The following is a 12,807-nucleotide window of genomic DNA, read 5'->3' on the forward strand; positions in this document are numbered from 1 at the left end:
TCAAGAGAATTATATCAATGTTTATTTCCGGAACTTGCCTTAAAATTCATTGAAATCCGGGTTGAATAAATTTGTATTTTTTAAGTAGTTCGTAACAGTAAATTACTCCCATAGTTTCTTTTAGAATCAATATTTTATAGCGACTAAATTAGATATGATAGAACTTGACAAGGGCTACAAAATTATATTAATTTGAGAACTGTGTCATGTCTATGAACAAATTTACAGACAAACAACGTCTGCACTGCACGGCCCGACAATTCCCGGCCACTTCATGACTTGTAACTTTGTTCATAGGCAAGACACAGTTCTTCAAATAGTATCATTTTGTAGAACTTGCGGAGTTCTTTCATGTCTAATTTAGTTGGTCTAAAAATATTGTTTCTGAAAGAAACTATGGTAAGGCCCGCGAAGGGCCCGGCAACGACCCTGTCGCAAGTATGGATTTTCTCGAACTTCCCAAACACATTTTTTAAAAACTTTTCTAAATATTTTACTGGTTTTGAAAACACAACTTTAAAATTATTAAAATATTTATAACTCATTTTCAAGACCGCCTATCACAAAACCTTTTCACAGAAGAGAAAAAAAACCCGTAGAAAGCATAAGAAGAAGTGAAGTATTAAAGAATTAAATTCTGAAAATTGGTATACAATTATTATTATTATTATTATGAACATGATAAATAAATTAAAAACGAGATAATCATCACATAATAGTGCAGGAATCGCATCTGCAAAGACAATTCTTGTCTTGAGCTGTTGTCGGGTCTTTTGCTGGATTCACGGCGGGTCGGTTTTCTTGTACTGGTTGTGTAGCGGCTGTCGATTCTTCTCGAGCAGCTGGTGAGACATGTGTAGGTGAAGTCTGAAAATCGGATATTTAGAGATGTTTTAGTAAACTATCCATACCAAAACACCCTCGGGTATAGGATGATGACGGACTGTTTCCGGGGTCTCTTGAGCTTCCTGACTCTCTGGACGTGGCATCTGTCTAACCGTTGGTGGTGTCACTGGTGACGCTGCTTCCGCTCTTGGTGTTTCTTCCTGGAAAAAGAGTCTTCATTTTTTGAACTTGAACACTATTGTTCTGGTACAAAAAAAATTGCAGCTGTGGAAGAGAAACGCCGATGACCGTGGCCGAAGATCCCACAATGACGTATACCGTAACCTAAAAACATCTGCATTTCGTGAAGTTTTCTGTGGTTTTTTCCCGAAAAAGTTGCAATTTGAAATTTTTTGATAATGAAATGTTGACTGAAAACGGACGAAAATCGGTACAGGATTCAAGGGTACATTGAAAATGGGTTCATCGAGGGTTCAACAAGTTCTGAGGGTACCTTAGTTCGAAGAGTACATGGGATCTTGGTCCGTAAGGAGTTTTAGCCTATTAGAAAGTCATACATATTTATAAAAAAGCAAAATGGAACCAATGTACCCTTAGATCTCGATTTACTCTTGGGTACTGGACCACGAAAATGAAAAAAAATAATCCGGAAAATAAATTAGTTTTCAGGTTACGGTAGTTGTCGTTGTGGGACCTTTGACCACTTCCACAGCTCCGATTTTTCATAGCAAAATTATATGCTCACCTCGTTCTGTGGAGTCCTTGCTGCCGCTCTCAACGAATCATTCGAACCAATACTCGACCATTGTCCAAAATACCGTTCACTATTCGATCGTTGTTCTTCTGTTCCATCTGAGTTCATCTTCAAAATTCCCTGAAAATTTGATTTTCAATATACAGGAAATTTGTATACCACACTGTATACCACAGAAAGTGAACTACTGTTGTTGGAGCTTTCAGGAGGTCTGGGTTGATTTGAAGAGCTTGACTTGTTTGGATCACTCTGAAAAGTATACATTTGAGTAATCGATTTTACAGCGTTTACAAAAAACACTCACAAGTGTGTTCAGCGCTCGATCAGGTCCTGCATCAAATGGACCTGGTCTCGGAGTGTCGGTGTGAACTTCTGATCGCGCTTCTGAATCGGATGTGTTCTGGTTCTTCTTCCGATCGGATTCGTCTGGAAGATTCAGAGCCGGTGTTCTCTTCCAAAACATCTTTCCATCGTCTTCCGGTTTTGGAGGGGTTGCACCTACCATGCTGGAAAATTTAAAATATGGAGATGTGGCGGAAAAATTTTGAAACAAGAGGAAATTTCGAAAAGAAACCCTGAACATGAACGAGACACAGCATCAAAACAGATCAAAAATTAATAAAATGAGTCTTCTCAAAAAAATGAAAATTTTGTAGATCAAAACCTGTTTTGGAAAAGTTTGCTATTTTCAGACTTGCTATTTTTTCTTTGAATTTTTTCTGATTATGAATTTTGTAGCCAAGAGATTCAGAACATTTTAAAAACACACATTATCCAAGGAGCTTTTTGGGAAAAAACAGAAAATTATTTATTTTTTTAGTACCCAGGTACTGTTGTTAAACATTATATTTTGAAAAATTAGTTTGAAAAAACTAGTTTTTTGGTTTTTCAATTTTCACAAGACTGATATACATTGTGAATCAGCTAGATTGAATAGAGAATCTATGTACCAGAAAAATGAGAATAATGAATCGAAGCTCATCCAAACCGTCAACTTTGAACTCAATTATCTTGGTGCCTGTGAAAGATATCAGATTTTTGTCAGTTGACAAATTATTCATCATAATATTTCCTATACTTTATCAGTTGACAGACTTTTGATATCTCTCATAGGAACCGAGATAGTTGAGCTCAAAGTTGAAGGTTTCCGAATTTCCTTTTTCACGAGATCTTCTTTTCCCAATATTAAAATCAAAATGACCTCAGTGAAAGCCTAACAAAATGAGGGCAAAGAGTAGGAGTCAAAGAAGAAGGGACAATCAGTATAGATTTTGCAACGTTCAAGTTCAGGATCTTCTTGGCTTCCAGGATGTCCCCCTCCCCCTAACTTCGAGCACTTCGAGGAACACTTCCAGCGCAGATTCCAAAGTCAGTCGGGTTTGAATCAAGATGACAAGAAAGGTAGAAAGGTAAGGAAATAGAAGTTGGTGAAGTTTAAAGAGTTTGTGTTTCAGGCTGCTTGGTTTCCGTGGCGCACCAACTTCCAGATCTTCAAGGACAGCCTCCAGTGTGGTTTCCAGGATTCGCCGAATTTAAATCAAGATGAAAGGAAAGATAAAGTGAGGAAAAAAAATCAGAATTTTGTTTCAAATATTTGCGTTTCAGGTGCTGCTTGGTTTCCGAGATGCATCCAACTTTCAGTGTTCCGAGGATAGCTTCAAAGGAGGATTCCAGGATTGGCAGAGGTCGAATCAATATGACAGAAATAGCGAGATAAAGAATGAAAGGTGAGGAAATGGGAGTTTTCGGATATACCATCTTTCCTGGTTTTCTGAAAAAAAAATCAGTCTGGTTGTGAATTTTTTTTAAGACAGTTTCAAAAAATCGAATATTTGAATTTTGGAAAACAATTTTGGAAAACTTTGAACGTTTGATAAACTTTGATAAATTATTTTTCCGGGGGAAACGGGGAAACTTCAAAAAAAAGCACAATAGGCATTTTTATAGTTGAGAAAATGATGAGAAAACAACTGAACTTTCCAAAGTGGAGTAATTTAGGACGCCCATCAACAGTAATCCTGGTTGGACGGAGGATTTCAGAAACCTTCATGCAAATCTGATAAGGTAACAAAAATAGTTCGAAATCTCTAAAAATTATTTTGATTTCAGATCTCGGATGCGTCGTGGCAAGAGGATTTCGGATGTCACGAGACCGAGTTGCGGGGAGATCGTAGAACTTCGTGAACTCTAATTTTTTCGTTGTTTTTTCCTTTCTTGCGCGTTTTTCTCTCTTCAGTGGATTCTTGGGATGTGTTCGGCATCTTCGTTGTTTTAGAGTTCGGCATCTTCGTTGTTTTAGTCTCAGTCGTGTTCCTTCCGTGTCTTGAGCTTATTGTCTGATTGTTTATAATGGTGATTTGTAACTGAAATACGTTTTTCTCCGTTCGTGGTGTCCTCGAACATTTTCATACAATTTTTAAAATTTTCATAGTAATATAATTATTAAAATAGAACTATTAGGTCTGGGAAAGCACTCGGATTGTGTCTTCCGGTTGCGTCTTGAGCTGCTTGTCGGATTATTTGCAATGGATCGTTATTCACAGTTCGTGGTATTCTGGATGCAACTTTGAACGAACTTGTAAAACCTGAAAAGTTACACTCTTATGACTGTTGTATCTGGAAAATGTTATTGAGAGCATGGAAAAAATGTCAAAATCTTGTTAAATAAAGAATGACTGTAAATACTGGGATAGAGGGAGTGCTGTCGTACCCTGTAAATTTTTTTAAATAAATGATTTATTATGAGATTATTGTTTTTTTGTTCTATTCTAATTTCGAGAAAGTTTAGAAAGCCATCCAAACCGCCAAATTTGATCCCATTTGTAAATCGGTTACTGTAAAAGAAATCAAGAAGTCGTTAACTTACAAAACGCTCATCATAATATCATTAATATTTGTCTAGTTGACGACTTCTTGATTTCTTCTACAGGAACTGAGATATAAGAGCTTGTGTGGCGGTTTGGGTGGCCTTGTATTAGAGTGTTTACGGTTATACAACCGAGTATATTTACTGCAAAAGCAAAACCGTCTATTGTATAAAATTATTTCTTATTTGCTCTCTTTGCATGAAATATGTTCGACCCATGAATTTTTGTCCCTCATATCTCTTCGTTCATTGCTCGTTGCTTTTTTCCGATCTTGGTAGATGGCAGCAGAAGTTCTACTGCTCGACCTCCAGCCAACAAGACTGGAACGCATATCTAGGATGATAATTGCGACTTTTGTATACCGTATTTCCTCTAATAGAAGCCCACCCCTATTTGAAGCCCACCTCTAATAGAACCTTGCGAGCTGCTTCGAAAAATAGAAGCTCGACTCGGCTGCGGGTGCCAATACTTGGCCAAATTTCATGATTTTACAAGTGTTGGCCAAGCCTCCCACAAGTCTTGGCCAAAGTATGCGTTTCCATGAGCCGTTGTGATGGCTACCACAAGTCTTGGCCCATAGTCGGAAGGCTACAAGTCTTGGCCAAATTCTGATTATTGATTTTTCACCTTCGGACTCATCATTTAATTTTCAATTTGTTTTCTGGTTTTATCTATTTTTCTACTATTTTCATAAAAGTTCGAATTTTTATGAAGGTATCTTAATTTTTTGGTATATGAAATTTTGAAGTTTCGAATCGTATAACTTTCAACATGACAGAACATTCAACTTCAACTCAAAAAAGCAAAACCGAAAAATGATAAATCTGCGAGTCGTGAGCACATCGTGAGCATATCGTGAGTTATTATGAAGAGATATTTAGCTTTGAAGAGTTCAATATTACAGAATTTCGATTCACGAAAAAAGAGGAGACGGAGGATGAAAAAAGTTAATTTTCTGCAAAATTCCACCAAAAAATTCTCCATCAAAGCTGCTGTTTCAGTCGACAAAGGATCTCTTTTTGAAGGTTTCACACATTTTTCAAGAGTTAAAATGCTATGAAAACGATTCAGAGTTTCGTCAAAATCGTGCATGCGCAGAGTGTCGCAGTGGAAAATGAATACGATTTCAGTAAAAAACAATGTTTGGAACTCACAGACGTAACGTTTTCAGGATTTGAAGACAACTCGAACTATGTAAAGAAGATTTTTTTTGCACTGCACATTATGTAGATGCTTGTTATCCGAAAGTCAGTAATGTCGAAACCACAAATGTGAAAATTTTTCGAAAAGCAAGTGATGGTATTAGTTCAAAGACTGAGAATTTTTTAAATTATCGTTTGTATTTTAGATGGAAGAAATTGGATTGTAATGTTCTCGTCTAAAGGATACTTCAAAATACAAAGCAAAAATTGAGGAAATGAGATGACTCGGCTTGATGCGATTACACTGTCGTTGTCGATGAATTTCAACGGATTTCAAAGAAAAGGAAACGAAAAGGTGGAAATTTTTGTGATTTTAATTAATTTTTTTCTTATTATTCGTTTTGTGTAGTGTTCTAATAAAATGTTGTAGTATATCTAATTCCAAATACAATCACAACAGAACAACAGGTTTCAATGAAAACACACAAAGCCACACACAAGTCTAGGACAAATCTTCCACAAGTCTTGCACAAGCCTCCCGCAAGTCTTAGCTAATACATAGAATAATGTACTCGGATACTTGTGCTAGACTTGTGGGAGATCTGGCCAAGTATTGGCGCCGACCGCCGAGTCACCCTTTAATAGGAGCTTATGGGCTTCTATGAGAGGAAATAGGAACGTGTTCTCCATTCTCGACAGAGTGCTGTCAACATCCACACTTGATGTGGTGGGCTTAATTGTGAACATCAAAGGTTTTGCAATCAATCTTCAGAACTATAGATACTATCATCGGAACTTATCCTTATTATTTTTGATCCATTTTTTCCATTTCGGTCAAATACCGGCAATTTTTATGTAAATAATAAAAACGAATTGGAATAAATGTTTTTTTCGTCATCATAAATTGCAATCTTTAAACATGTGTTCTCCCTTCTCGACCGAGTGCTGTCAACGTCAACATTTTGCGGGGAGGGTCAATCTTAATTATGCACATCTGCCTAGGAGACGATGTTGCGCACAATTCGCCTCACCGAGAGGGTGGAGGGTGCAGACAATCACCATTTAGAGGGAACAGAGAAGAAGGGTCCATACAATAAGGACCCTTTCCTTTAGCCTCCCCCTCTCCCGTCCATTTTCCTCCTTCATTATATCGATTTTGTTTCAAAATGTCTACTGAATCGTATTATCCATCGTACACTTTGGCAGGATTCTGGTTAGCGTATCCACCATTAACATTTCTTATGGATGCTAACGAAAAATTTGGTCTGTTCTATGCATTCGTCTTACTTGTTCTTCAAACTTTTTGTGCTCTCAAACATGTATCAAGCACAGTAGAACAAGAAGAGAATGGTCCGAAATTGACAAGAAAGCAGCGCATCAAAATTTTGAAAGCTGAATTAATTACTTTGTTAACATGTCTAATGTTACAACACTGTGTTGCTTCACAGATTGCTGAGTTTTCTCGTCGTTCTCCTGAACATTATTCTGAACATCCGTTTTATTGGGTAAGTGTTCGAAAATAATGAGGTCTTTGGATTGTTGTTTAACCCCTTGGGAATGTTATTTTTCATGTTCAAATGATATAATTTTAAAACTTTGATAAAAAAGTAATTAAAGCAACTGTTCTTACTGTTGATTGTAAAAACAAGTCCTTGACTTTGTACGTTAAATTTCAATCTAAAATTTTCCAGCCATATATATGCTTGATGTTTGGTCTCGGCGTCTCTTCTGTTCTTCTCACCGTTTTCTTGGCAGAGCATTCGATTTCTTTATTTCATCCATCTGACTTTTTGGATAGTTATCAAATGATAATTTTTTACATCTATGTATTTATGATAGCTAGGGATGAGGTGCGATGAAAAAAAAAACGAACATTTCAACAAACATTTTCTTCAATTTTTTGCAGAAGAACATAACCGAACGAATGTACTTTGTCTTCTACTACCATATCATCAAAGGAATTCTTATTGTATTCATGGATCCATCTAGCTTTGTGGACACTTGCAATGAATCCGAAATGGTGATCATCAAAACTTGGACCGGTAGAAAGTATAGAGGTGAGAATGTTCTATTATTACTTTCTTGTTATCAAAATTTCGAAAATTTAGGTCATCCTAAACGGCAATGGTTGTCAATATTAATAATTGAGTTCGAGAATTTAGAAGAATGTGTGGAAGGAAAAGTGTGGGAAAAATCGAAAAGACATGTTCTTCTGTGAGTCTGTCTAAAAAAGTGTATAGCTTTTCCCAGTTTTTTCGTATATTTTTTAAGGGTTGCAACCGTTTACTGATTTATTTTCCAGAGGAGTTCAAATCATGTGGATGAAGCGGTGGCATCAGAATCCTGAAGTTTTTGGTCTTGCGTAATCGATAAACAATGTCCTATGAATTCTCATCAAACTCTTATATTCTTATTTAACAAGACTCTAAACTAGAAAAACATTATTTTAAGATTTTTAAAACAAAACGAATTTCCCATTTAATCAATTACAGCGCCGTGCATCAAACGTTATGGAATCAACAGCGTCAGGTAAATTTTCAGAACTATAGCTACCGTCATCGGAATTTATCCTTATTATTTTTTTGATCCATTTTCTCTATTTCGGTCAATTTATTGGCAGTTTTTTGTACATAAAAAATAATAAATGTTTTTTTCGTCATCATAAATTGCAAACTTTAAACATCCATTCTCGACCGAGTGCTGTCAACGTCCACATTTTGTGGGGAGGGTCAATCTTAATTATGCACATATGCCTCTGAGACGATATTGTGCTCTATTCGCCTCAGCTAGAGGGTGGAGAGGGCAGAGAATCACATTATGGAGGGAACATAAAAGCAAGGACCACACACTAAGCATTCCTCATTCATTCTGTGAGTCTGTCTAAAAAAGAGTATAGCTTCTTTCAATTTTTTTCGTATATTTTTTAATGGTTGCGACCGTTTACTGATTTATTTTCCAGAGGAGTTCAAATTATGTGGATGAAGCGGTGGCGTCAGAATCCTGAAGTTTTTGGTCTTGCATGAATGATGTCTTTTTAATTCTCATAAAGTGTTTATTTTCTTATGAATCATGATTCAATGATTCAAAAAGTAACTATTTCAAAAACAAAAACTAGTTTCCAAGTTACCGTAAACACTCTAATAGAAAACCACCCAAATCGTCAAATTTGAGCACATGTATCTCATTTTCTGTGAGAGATATCAAAAAGTGGTTAACTAATAAAATGTTGCTGATATCATGATAAACATTTTATCCGTTGACTACTTTTTGATATCTTTCAAAAGAAGTGAGATATGTAGGCTCCAATCGGACGGTCCGGGTGGCGTTCTATTTAGAGTGTTTACGGTAACCAATTACACCTCCGGGCATCAAACGTTATGTAATCAACAGAGTCGGGTGAATCTTCAGAACTATAGCTACCAATATCGGAACTTATCCTTATTATTTGTTGATCCATTTTCTCTATTTTGGTCAATTTATCGGCATTTTTTTGTAAATATAAAACGAATTGGTTTTTGTAAATATAAAACGAATAAATTTCAAACCTTAAACATCCATACTCGACCGACCGAGCTCGAATAGATCACTCTAAAAGTGACATTTTGAATAATCGGTTTCGTTGAAAACTTTGCAGATTATATCAAAACTCACAAATGTATTCAGCGCTCGGTCAGGTCATGTATCAGATGAACTGGTTCTCGGAGTATCGGTGTGAACTTCTGATGGGGCTATTGAAATTTTGAGATCTGGTGTGTTCTGATATTTCTTCTGAAGTCATCTGGAAGATTCTGAGTAGGGTTTTCTTCCAGAACATCTTTCCATCATCTTCCGTTTTCAATTGGGATGCACCAGTCGGGCTAGAAAATGTAAAATATAGATTTGTGACAAAAAAAGAAACTGTCCTTGTGAACTCCCGGTTTTTTAGATGACACTAAGTAGAATTTTCTAGTTACAAAACATGGGGGGGGGGGGGATCTATCTTGGTTTCTCTATTGGATTTTTCTGGAAAATTCAAATGTGGAGATTATCTCTTCCATTTTATTATCGTCTTCCGGTTTCGACAGGAATTTTTCGCTGAAAATTTGGACATATATAGATGAAAGATAAACTTTAAGAAGAAGAAATTTCAGCGATGTTAGCGATCATACTTTTTGTAAAAAATCAATAAAAATGGTGTTTCCAAGAAATTGAAAAGTGGAAAGTAGATCGGAAGGTAGATCAAAAAGATTTTTCTGAATTTTTAAGAAAACGGGTCCAGAACAGCAAGAAGCATGTGATTTCGATGGGTGAGTTTGCCAATAAATGGAAAAAAGCGCACATCTGACTCATAAAAAACATTTTCTGGAATGAAAAGACATGAACAGTAATTTAACCATAAATAATATTTCTCATAACAAAAATTCGTTATAAAAGTTTAATTTTTTTTCAATTCCATAGACTATTGGTTCACAAACCAGTCAAAAAAATCTTTTGTTATTTTCATCTGAAAATCCAGCCGAAAACCAAATGAACACTTAAAAATTTTTAGTAGTTTACCAAAGTCAACATTTTGTAGTCCAATTCATTGTTCCGGCAATGTATGTTTCCTGATTTTACCGAAGTTACTATAGTGAAATTTGATGAGCAATTCAAAATCAACGGTTCAACAAATTCTCCACCGGTTTTTGAAAACATTACCCTTGTTAAGAACTGTTTGACCTTTATTCAAAAATTACAAATCAATGAATTCAAACAAACATTTATTTTCAAACATTATGTTCACAAAACAAACTGTTTCGAGATTAATTCCTCAAATTGTTATTTTATTCTTTACTGATACTCGTTTTCAACCCAACAATCCGAACAAGGCATTCAAAAATGTTATCTCCGGCATGCGCAGTTGAAACTGTAAATTGTCGATAATCTAAACCACTTTCTTTTTTTTCCCTATCAGAACTGAAGATCTGGACCAGATCACCTCTTCGAAGTGGCATCTTCATAAGTTCTTCGATAAAATCCTCCACTGGACTCCCACGACAAACTACCGTTGGACCGACCCTTCTACTGTTGCAAAGTTCCTCTGAAGACGTCCCTCAATTAAAGGAGGAGCTTCCATTTTCCGGCAAAAAGGTTTAATTTTTTTTGCTGTTTTCTTTTTTTATAGTAAATAAATTTTTGTTCAAAATTCAAGAAACTCTATTAAAATCACAACATTCTAGCGAGTTTGTGAGCCAAAAATTTTTCGAACAAACTTCCGTAATATTTCGGGAACTTTCTCTGAAAAAGGGAAATGCAAAAGTTTGAACAACACAACTTTTAATGGTCTTCCCATTATTGGGATACCTTTTATTTAATAATAATCATTTATTGATCAGAAGAAAATATGGCACAAAAGTTATAACGGGAGTTCTAGATAAAATCCCTAGCGAGATATTAAAGAGGTTTTTAAAGAGACCCCATTAGTACAAGTTTTACGGTACTCACTTTTTTTTTCTAAAAAAACTGAACACAAGAACTCTTCAGTTTCCGAGAATCAACAAAAAATGATTTCGAAATCCTCCAGTTAAAAAAAAAACTGTACCCAGTGGTTTTCCTTATCTCTCGTCCAGTGATTAAGAGTTTGCGAATCATTAGGTTAAACAAAAAAGGTTGGAGGGATGACGCTGATTTGTGATTATCAGGTGGGATGATTGCTTGCTCATTGGACATTAATTCCAACAGTTTTTCTTTCTATTCCGCCGCTTTGTCTCATTTTCGTTTACTGTTTCTCTCCCCGAGAGAAAAAAGAAAATGCTGTAAGGATCGTGTAATTTCGACGACGAGGCAAACAATTTCGAGCAATGGTGAGGATAAGTGTGCCGTTGGAGATTTTGCGGAGGAGGTTATGGAGAAAAGAAGAACGAAAAAAAATAGAGAGAGTTAGGCATCGGGATCTCTCCGCAACGGCAGATATACAGCAAACAGTACTGGGGGCTCACGGGAAGCTCGTGCTCCTGTCGGCTCTCGGGCGGCCTATGCCGCCGGGAGCACATCCCCCACCTCCCACTTATCGCATGTGCATTCTTGAGCTTCAGAGCGCCCCCATCAACCACCTCTTACTGATTTTCCGCGCGCGCGCGGGGGCAATTATTTCCACCACATTTTTTCTTGTTTTCTGAAGTTTTGCCGCCACCTTTTCTTTTTGATTTTTGTTTGAAATTTTTGCTTTTTCAAGAGAGTTGAATATTTTTCAAGAGGTGGGAGGGCGGTGGTGAGAAGAACCGAAAAAGCCACCAACGCCATGATTTTTTGGAGTATTCTTTTTATTTTCTCAGTGTGAACTATTCTTATCATCTGAAACATTTTTTTTCAAAAAGTCAATTTTACAGCTAAGGCTCAGTTTTATTGAATTCCTATTTTTTCATATCTCTCCTTGCTTCTTTTTTTACAATTCCAATTTTTTTCCTTGCTCCTCTTTTCCAAGTGTTACTAGTTTTGTAAAGATTAGGATTACTGCATCTTGTCTGAATATCCAGAATCTGTGAATTCCATAGTTCATCTAATGAAAGCCCGCCCAAACCTTCCACTTCAAGCCTAATTATCCCGGTTCCTCTGAAAAATATTAAAAATTGGCCAATTGATAAAATGTTGGTGATATTATCATAAATAACTTACAAGTTTAACATTTTCTGATATCTTCCACGAAAATCGAGAAAATTGAGCTCAAACTGGAAGTACCGTATTTCCTCTAACAATAAAAGAAAAGCCCACCCAGAAGATCATCCAATTTGAAATCAATTATCTCGGTTCCGATAAGAGATATCAAAAATCTGTAAACTAATAAAATGCTGGTAATGTTATGATAAAAAGTTTATCTATTGAAAATTTTCTTGGTATCTTTTGATAGAACCGAGATAATTGAGCTCAAAGTAGAGGGTGGGTTTTTATTAGAAAAAAATACGGGATCCCTTAATTTTCTACTGAAATTGCTTTTTGAAAGTTCTCCGTATTTTTAAAAAACACCGTTTTTTTAAAACACTGTTTTTTTAACAGCTTCATTCTTCAAATCATTGTTCTCCTATTAATCATCTTTTGTAGATCTCTTTAATTATTTTTAGATCTAATCATTTTTCCTTCTGTTTAATCTTTTCGATTTGCTCCTTTTTTTCTCATTAATCATAATTTTTTCTAAACAAAAACAAATTCTAAAATTCCAGACATCGCAGCCGGTGTTCCTCAA

At 35.9% G+C, this 12,807-nt stretch overlaps 4 protein-coding genes across 4 annotated transcripts; 3 read left to right on the forward strand and 1 right to left on the reverse strand.

The window, feature by feature from the left end:
- Positions 1-708: 708 nt before the first annotated feature.
- CBG26879 lies at positions 709-2,105 on the reverse strand (the record flags this gene model as incomplete). The annotated part of the gene is made up of 5 exons (XM_045236516.1): positions 709-867; positions 912-1,046; positions 1,592-1,720; positions 1,772-1,849; positions 1,905-2,105. 5 exons carry the CDS (start codon positions 2,103-2,105, stop codon positions 709-711), a joined length of 702 nt encoding a protein of 233 aa, XP_045099172.1.
- A 439-nt stretch (positions 2,106-2,544) lies between these two features.
- On the forward strand, positions 2,545-3,660 carry CBG26880 (the record flags this gene model as incomplete). The annotated part of the gene is made up of 5 exons (XM_045236518.1): positions 2,545-2,620; positions 2,990-3,009; positions 3,055-3,183; positions 3,206-3,327; positions 3,591-3,660. The coding sequence occupies 5 exons, from the start codon at positions 2,545-2,547 to the stop codon at positions 3,658-3,660; spliced, it is 417 nt and encodes a 138-aa protein (XP_045099173.1).
- A 1,863-nt stretch (positions 3,661-5,523) lies between these two features.
- On the forward strand, positions 5,524-5,697 carry CBG26881 (the record flags this gene model as incomplete). The annotated part of the gene is made up of 1 exon (XM_045236519.1): positions 5,524-5,697. One exon carries the CDS (start codon positions 5,524-5,526, stop codon positions 5,695-5,697), a length of 174 nt encoding a protein of 57 aa, XP_045099174.1.
- A 1,078-nt stretch (positions 5,698-6,775) lies between these two features.
- Positions 6,776-11,746, forward strand: CBG26882 (the record flags this gene model as incomplete). The annotated part of the gene is made up of 6 exons (XM_045236520.1): positions 6,776-7,118; positions 7,460-7,666; positions 7,718-7,823; positions 8,102-8,138; positions 9,559-9,663; positions 11,504-11,746. The coding sequence occupies 6 exons, from the start codon at positions 6,776-6,778 to the stop codon at positions 11,744-11,746; spliced, it is 1,041 nt and encodes a 346-aa protein (XP_045099175.1).
- Between the last annotated feature and the right edge of the window lie 1,061 nt (positions 11,747-12,807).

This window comes from Caenorhabditis briggsae, assembly GCF_000004555.2.
Source record: "Caenorhabditis briggsae complete genome, chrV, whole genome shotgun sequence".
Classification (NCBI taxonomy): domain Eukaryota; kingdom Metazoa; phylum Nematoda; class Chromadorea; order Rhabditida; family Rhabditidae; genus Caenorhabditis; species Caenorhabditis briggsae.